The sequence below is a fragment of the Phyllostomus discolor genome, chromosome 3, assembly GCF_004126475.2.
Source record: "Phyllostomus discolor isolate MPI-MPIP mPhyDis1 chromosome 3, mPhyDis1.pri.v3, whole genome shotgun sequence".
In the NCBI taxonomy this organism is placed as follows: domain Eukaryota; kingdom Metazoa; phylum Chordata; class Mammalia; order Chiroptera; family Phyllostomidae; genus Phyllostomus; species Phyllostomus discolor.
Window position 1 is genome coordinate 214,309,023 of NC_040905.2, and position 6,990 is coordinate 214,316,012.

The 6,990-nt window shown below is 70.8% G+C and overlaps 1 protein-coding gene across 2 annotated transcripts; it reads right to left on the bottom strand.

Moving 5' to 3' along the window:
- Nucleotides 1-461: 461 nt before the first annotated feature.
- DPP7 (dipeptidyl peptidase 7) lies at nt 462-3,913 on the bottom strand. 2 transcript variants are annotated; one of them, XM_028525948.2, is made up of 13 exons: nt 3,775-3,913; nt 3,594-3,707; nt 3,375-3,514; nt 3,122-3,285; nt 2,696-2,831; nt 2,521-2,602; nt 2,271-2,437; nt 2,019-2,079; nt 1,652-1,770; nt 1,408-1,564; nt 1,241-1,305; nt 874-944; nt 465-748 (listed from the first exon to the last, which is right to left on the bottom strand). In XM_028525948.2, exons 1-13 carry the CDS (start codon nt 3,854-3,856, stop codon nt 604-606), a joined length of 1,503 nt encoding a protein of 500 aa, XP_028381749.1. In that variant the 5' UTR covers nt 3,857-3,913; the 3' UTR covers nt 465-603. The 2 variants fall into 2 exon arrangements, with proteins under 2 accessions (XP_035878395.1, XP_028381749.1); XM_036022502.1 differs by lacking the exon at nt 1,241-1,305 and having other exon boundaries at nt 462-748.
- Between the last annotated feature and the right edge of the window lie 3,077 nt (nt 3,914-6,990).

The window sequence follows — 6,990 nt, forward strand, 5'->3', positions numbered from 1 at the left end:
TCCTGTCCAGGAAAACCCACCTGAGAAGCCAGGGCCTCCGAGGGCCCAGTGTGCCTGTGCTGAGGCCAAGGCCCGACCTCGCCCCGCCTGGGCACTCAGACGTGCTCCGGGCCGGTCCCCACACTCGGGGCCTCTGGCCCAGCCCTGTGGCTGCTGGCCGCCTGCCCGGCAGGGCACCCCGTCGGAGGGCACACCGAGCTCCCTCGGGCCTCGCAGTGTGCGGCTGGGCTGGACAGCCCCCTCGTCCACCCTGGGGTGGGGCTTGCGGCAGCCCCCACCCCATGCTCAGGGCCGCAGAGATGCTCAGGGAGGGGTGGCGGGGAGAACCGCAGGGGCAGCCACGCCCGGGTGCCAGTGACACCGGGGAGGGGAGGGAAGGGACGTGGGGAATCGCTCGAGTTTGGTGTCACAGTTTATCTGGCCACGAGAAAGCCACACACACACCCCCCCCAAACAGCAAACCCCAAGTTGACCATTTTATTGACTGACGGCTGATGGGGGAGGGGCAGCATGCTCACAGGTCCACACCCTTGTCCCCTGTGGGGCCTGCCAGGGCCCCCTCCCTGAGCCAGGGCTCAAGGGGATGCCCCGAGCCCTCCGGTCCTAGCTGGGGCCACGCCCCTCGGCCATCGAGATGCCGTGCTGTGTCCACCGCTCCCGCCTGGCTGCCTCGACCCACCGGCGGATGTACGTGGCCTCCAGCTGGCGCGCTTCCAGGACGGACACGGGGTCTGCCGGGTGGGATGCTCTGTGGGGCAGGCAGGGGTGGGGACACTTGGTGGGCACGCTGGCTGGGCTCCCCGGGCCCCCACCAGGTCCAGCCATGGGCCCAGGCCACGCGCATGCAGTGCCCCTGCTGGGACAGGGCCGCACCTGAGGTCCAGGTGGTGGGCTCCCCCGCGGATGGTGACCGCCAGGATGGAAGCACTCAGGTTTCTCTGGATCTGTGTCGGCCGGAGACGCCAGCACGTGTGAGGGCCGAGCTCCGGGCAGGCAGCCCCCAGCCTGCGGCACAGCCCACACGTGCCCCACCCCCGGGGGTCCCCACCCCAGGGTGCAGGGAGCGCAGCGACTCGAGGTGGCTGTGCGGCCTTGGCTGGTCCCGTCAGACAAGGAGCCACAGGCAGGGCCCGGCATGTCAGGGAAAGACCCAGGAGGGCAGAGGCGGGAGGAAGGAGACACAGACCCCCCACGGGGACCCTGCAAGGACGGTTGCTGCCTGCGGAGACCCCCGACTCACCCCGCCCCCGGCCCAGGGGTCTAGGTCACCGTTGGAGAAGATGATGTTGCTGGCAGCTCTGAGGTCTGAAAGGACAGAGCAAGTGGCCGGGGACCGGGCAGGGCCCAAGCCGGGCGAGCCACAGTGCTGCCGGCCCCGGGCAGAGCCCCCCCCACCCCGAGCCTCACCGGCGCCCCCGAAGCTGGTGTGCAGCCAGTCCCGCCGCGGCCACACGCCCCACGTGCGCAGGCAGTACTGCTGGCGCTGCTCCTCGGTGAAGGGCAGCTCGGGGAAGAGGTCCGTCACGTTGTTGCTGGAGAAGGCCAGGTTCATCTCCGTGCAGGCCTGCGGGCCGCGCGGGGCTCAGGCCGGCGGGCACACAGGCCCCAGCACCCCATCCCTGGTGGTCCCCAGTGGTCCTGCCCCCGGTACCTGGTAGTCCCAGGCCCTGGCGTCGGGGCCCAAGCCGCAGCCCGTGGGGTCCGCGCACGCCCGGTACTGCAGGTAGATGTCGTAGCAGGGCTGTGCGCCGGAGGAGTTGTACACCAGCCCTGCAGGGAGGGGCACCCCTGGGTGTGCACTGGTGCCTCCCGCCCCCTGTGCCGGGGCCTCCTGCAGCCCCCGGGGAGCAGCAACCCCAGGCCGGGCCAGGAAGGAGACGGCCGTTTCCTGCCCAAGGCGACAGTGGAGGCGTCCTGGGCCCTGAGGTCCCCTGGGCTCCCCCCACAGCCCACCCGTCCTCAGCCCACAACAGGACCCCCAGTCTCCACACCAGCCCGAGGCAGAGGGGCAGACGCACCTGCCAGGGCTCGGAGCCCCTCGATCCTGCCGCTCTCATTCAGCAGCCGGTCGCAGGCCACCTAGCGGGCGGGGGGGGGGGGGGGAATGCCAGCAGAGCTCCTCAGCAGGGGCCCCCCTGGCGACCTGCAGCCGCTCCCAGCTCCCCTTCCCTGGTCCCAGGCGGCAGAGCGGAGCCCGGCCCTCAGGCTGGCCGGCACTGACCGCCCCGGGCGGCCGGGCCCTTCCCTGTCCATGGGTGCAGGCGCCTTGCCTGGACGGGGTTGGCGGGCAGGCGCCCCAGGAAGTCCGTGGGGTACGGGTAGTCCATCATGGCCAGCACGGTGAACGCGTTCCGGGCAAACCCGAAGAGCTGGACCAGGTCCTTCCAGCCCGAGAGTGGCTGGCAGAGGCCGAAGGCCCGGCTGACCGCGTCGTAGGCTGCCGGGAGGGGGCAGGAAAGGCCTTTGGAGGTTGCTGGTCGGCGAGGGGGACGGGGTGCGAGGGGCGGGGCGGGGCCTCACCTCCCTGGAGGAACAGATCTTTGATCTGCCGGAAGGCGTCGCGCACGCCCTGGGCACACTTGGGGCCCTGGCCCTCAAAGTCCTGGAGGAGGGAGCGGTGTTGCGGCTGAGGCTGCGGCTGCGGCTGCGGCTGCAGCTGCGGCTGGACCCCGAGCCCCCCTCCCTCCTCACTCACCGCAGAGACGTCCCGGAAGAACTGGTGGGCGTCCCCAAGGCCGGCCGCCAGCACCACAGGGGCGCTGGCCGCCAGCGCCCCCGCCACTAGGTGGGGGTACTTCATCCTCATGTAAGCGCTGAGCATCCCCCCGTAGCTGTTGGGGGCACGCGCGGGTTCGAGGCTGCGGACCTCCCTCCCAAGCCCCGCCCACTAGGGGCGACTCAGCTCCCTCCCAAACCCCGCCCACCACGGGCGACTCCGGCAGCAGCCTCTCCACCCCCCGGTGGGTGGGGGGCTGTGCCCCAGCACTGCCCCTCTCCCCCTCAGCCCCATGCCCCCCACACCCCAAGCGGTGCCTGAAATGTCTGAGACCCACACAAGTGTCGCCCCTGGGGCTGGGTGCCCACTCGTCCCCGGAAGAGAGAGGAGACGGCGAGGACCCACCTCCCGCCAAAGGCGACGGCCGGGACGTCCTGGGCCCCGAGGTCCCGCCGCAGCGCCTGCAGCAGCCTGGCGAAGTCGGCCAGCGCCTGCTCCACCGTCAGCAGCTCCATGTGGCCTCGCTGCGTGGACTGCTCGCCGAACGGGAGCGACTTCCCGTAGTACCTCTGCGGGCGGCACCGGGACCGTGGCCTCGCCTGCGCCGAGCCCCGGCGCCCCCAGCGGCCCCCCCCCCCCCGCCGCGGCCGGTACCCACGTGCTCCGCGAAGACCACCAGAGCCGCCTGCTGCGCCGCCAGCTCCAGGATGAACCCCGAGTTGTTGGCGAAGGCCCACACGTCCCCCTCGTTGCCCGTGTAGAAGAACAGGGGCCCCTCGCCCCTCTTCCAGAACTTCTCTGCGGGGTGCAGAGGGGAGGAGTGGGGGTGAGGCGCGCGGCAGGCCCCCCGGGCCCGGGGGTCCCCACCAGACCTCACCTGACACCAAGAACCGCTGCGGGAACGTCTTGTTGCCAAACCTCTCGAAGTTGAAATGGTCCAGGAACTGCTCGAAGTAGCTTTCTCGGAAGTCGGGGTCCAGGGCTCTGTGGGCTGGAGCGCACAACGCTCAGCAGATGAGGCCACCAGGAGGGGGGAGGGGCCGCGGGTCGCCACTTACCCCTGGCCTCCGGGCCGCGCAGCCCCAGCGCCAGCAGCAGGGCCAGTGCCCAAGGCAGGGCCGGCGGGGACGCAGAGCCCATGTCTGCTCCGCCCGCGGGCCGGCAGTCACATGACTGGCGGGGACACCCTCACGTGGCTGGCTGGGCGGAGCTATGCGCGCATCTCCCCCGCCCCCCATCCCCAAGCTTGCCGGCAGCCATTGTCGCCACGGAGGTGGTTGCCATGGAGACACATGAAGCAGAGGGAGGGCTCCACGGCCTGGCAGTGGGACAGGGGACCTGTGTGCCCAGCCACCTGCCCTCCAATGGCCACCACTAAGGGCCCGGCCTGCCCCACGCCTCCCCGCTGGGCACCCAAGCTGGTCCTCCTCACTCCAGTCACCCGCCAGAGGGGCAGGTCACCAACACACACCTGGGCGAGAAGTGCCCGGCCCTGCGGCCCAGCGGTCCCAGGCTGACAGCCTCCCGGAGATGCCCGAGCCGGGGCCCCTGCTGGCAGGCACCGGGGGCGGGGCCGGGCGGAGGAAACCCCCGGAAGGTGGGGTCAGGGGGGTCGGGTGCTGAGGGCAGCATGCCTAACCAGGCAGCTTGTCCAGGGGGCAGCCAGGGGCCGTGTGGCTGTGGGGCAGTGTCCTGGGGCCCAGGCAGGGGCGGGCAGTGGCTGGCAACTGCCGGAAGCCAGGGGAGGGGGTCCCCATCCCCCCAGGCCAGTCTGTTCACTGGCTCTCCAGGGGGCCAGGCTCCCCAGGTGGTGCCAGAACCCAGGGGACAGAGAGGCCACCGCCCCCTGCCCCAGGGTGCCGTCCAGGGCCTGGGTGGGGGGCCAGGCCCACAGAGCCATGCCCCACCCCGCTGCCCCAGCTGCAGAGGAAGGAGCCCGGCTCCACTCCCGAGGCTGCCCCTGGCCAGGGTGGCCCCCGGTCCCGGCCCAGGCCCAGCCTGCCTGGCGCTGGCCCTGGCTGCCGCGCCGAAACCCGGGGACCCATTAGGCTGGGCCGACCGCGGGTCTGGCTGCTGGAGCCGGCCCTTGGGCTGCCCCTCACTCAGTCCCCAGGCTGTCACTGAGGCAACCAGTGTGGTGACAATGGCTGTGCGCCATGTCACACCACCCCATGGGCGTGGCCATCCCATGGCACCCAGGGACAGACCGCGGTCACCCCACAGTCCCTGACCCAGCGGCTCTGTCCCCATGTCCTCCTGTCCCCCCTGTCCCTGTACCCCCACCTCCCTGTGCCCCTGCGTCTCCGTCCCCGCGTCCCCATGCCCCCCGTGTCCCCGCCTCCCTGTCCCTGTGTCCTCGACCCTGTGTCACTGTGTCCCCACATCCCTGTGTCCCTGCCCCTGTGTCTCCATCCCTGTGCCATGTCCGCGAGTCCCTGTCCCCGTGGTGGGCCCGCCCCTGTGTCCTCGCCCCTGTGTCTCCGTGACCCCGCACTCCTGTCCCTGCGTCTCTGTGCCCGTGTCCCCAGTGTCCCCGTGTGCCCCGAGTCACGTCACCGTCCCGGCCTGCCCCCCCCTGTGCCCCCGGCCCTGTGTCCCCCTGTCCCCATGCCCCCGGCCCCGAGCCCCCATAACCCCCTCCTCCCCCGTCTGCGCCTCCAAGCACCAGTGCCCGCGGGTCCCCGTGTCCCTGTTCCTCTGCCCACGGACCTGCACCCAGGGCTGCGTGTCCTGTGCTAAGTAGAGCGGCCGCTCGGGGCCCCCGAGCCCCCACACCAGGACTTGCAGCCCCTCCCCGGCTGCTCGTGCTTGGGCACCGGATGCTGAGCCCCACCGAGAACCCGGTGCGTCGCCTCCGGACCTCCCGGCGGTCTCTCCATCGGCGGCGCTGGCAGGGCCTGTTCAGACTCTCTCCGGCGGCAGTCCGGCCACGACGGGCGGCCCTGCACAGGCGGGTACCTCTGCGGGTCCAGGAGCCCCCCCCCCCGCCCCACGAACTCACTGCCTGGGAAACACGAGTCCCCGCCCCTTGGTTCTCCCTCCCAAGGTGGCTGCGTCTTCTCCGGGCCCCTTGCCGGTCCGGTCTGTACACGCGAGCGCTGACCGCTGCGCTTCCCCAGCAGAGGCCGTGGGGGCCTCGACGGGGGTGGCTCTGGATCCGAGGGGCACTCGGGGGGGCGCTGACCCCTCAGATGCAGGCTTCCCAGCCACGGGCAAAGGCTCTCTTCCCACGCAGGTCTTCGAACTCAACGGTGGGTCACAGTTCTCTGTGTACAAGCATGTTGCCTCCTTGGTTAGACTTATTCCTAGTTATTTTCATCTTTCTTAAAATGACTTTATTTATTTTTAGAGAGAGGGGAAGGGAGGGAGAAAGAGAGAGAGAGAGAAACATCCATGTGTGGTTGCCTCTCGCACGCCCCCTACTGGGGACCTGGCCCGCAACCCAGGCCTGTGCCCTGACTGGGAATCAAACCAGCGACCCTTTGGTCCGCAGGCTGGTGCTCAGTGCACTGAGCCGCAGCAGCCGGGGCTGACGGACTTTCCCGTCTGAGCGGCTGTACTTGTTCTCTTCACGGAGCCGCTCGCCCCGCACGCACCTCGCCGTCCCGGAGCACCCGTGCGACAGCCTGTGCAGGCTCTTCCGCCCACTCCGCCGTGCGGCTGTCTGCCGGGACTGTTCCCGTCGCTGGTTTTCTGGCTCCGAGTGGACGTGCTCGCCGGCACGGCTTCTTCCCGGTGCCCTTGGTGTCGCGTCTGCGAGAGCCAGGGGTGGTGGCGGTGCTGCCGGAGTGTGATGTGTGGGGGGGGGGCAGGGATGCGAGCAGGGAGCTCCCCACGCCGCCCCTGGCCGACACCCGCCCTTGGCCTTTCCGGTCTCCTCTGCGTGGCACGTCCCCAGGCTCTGCACCTCATCACCCTGGGCTCCGAGCCTCGCCCGCGGCCGCTCCCCGGGGCGTTTCCCCGTCAGGCTGAAGGAGATGCCCCCCTCCTGTTCCCAGACCGAATACGCAACCTCGTGCAGCCCCGGGGAGGGGCAGGCGACCCTGGAGGGGCCTGACACTGAGGACACTGAGTTCTGAGCTGTGGCCCAAGGAACAACTGCTCTCCTCCGTCCGCACCCAGGAGTTTCGCTGCGACGGAGACCCGCCGGCCGGTCCGGGAAATGTCACTGCTCTGGGAGAGCCAGCCCCAGGCGGGCCGGATGGCCGCTCCGGGTCCCGGACGGGGGTCTGTGCAGCTGGGTTTTCCAGACCAGTGGGGGGGGGGGTGCTGCC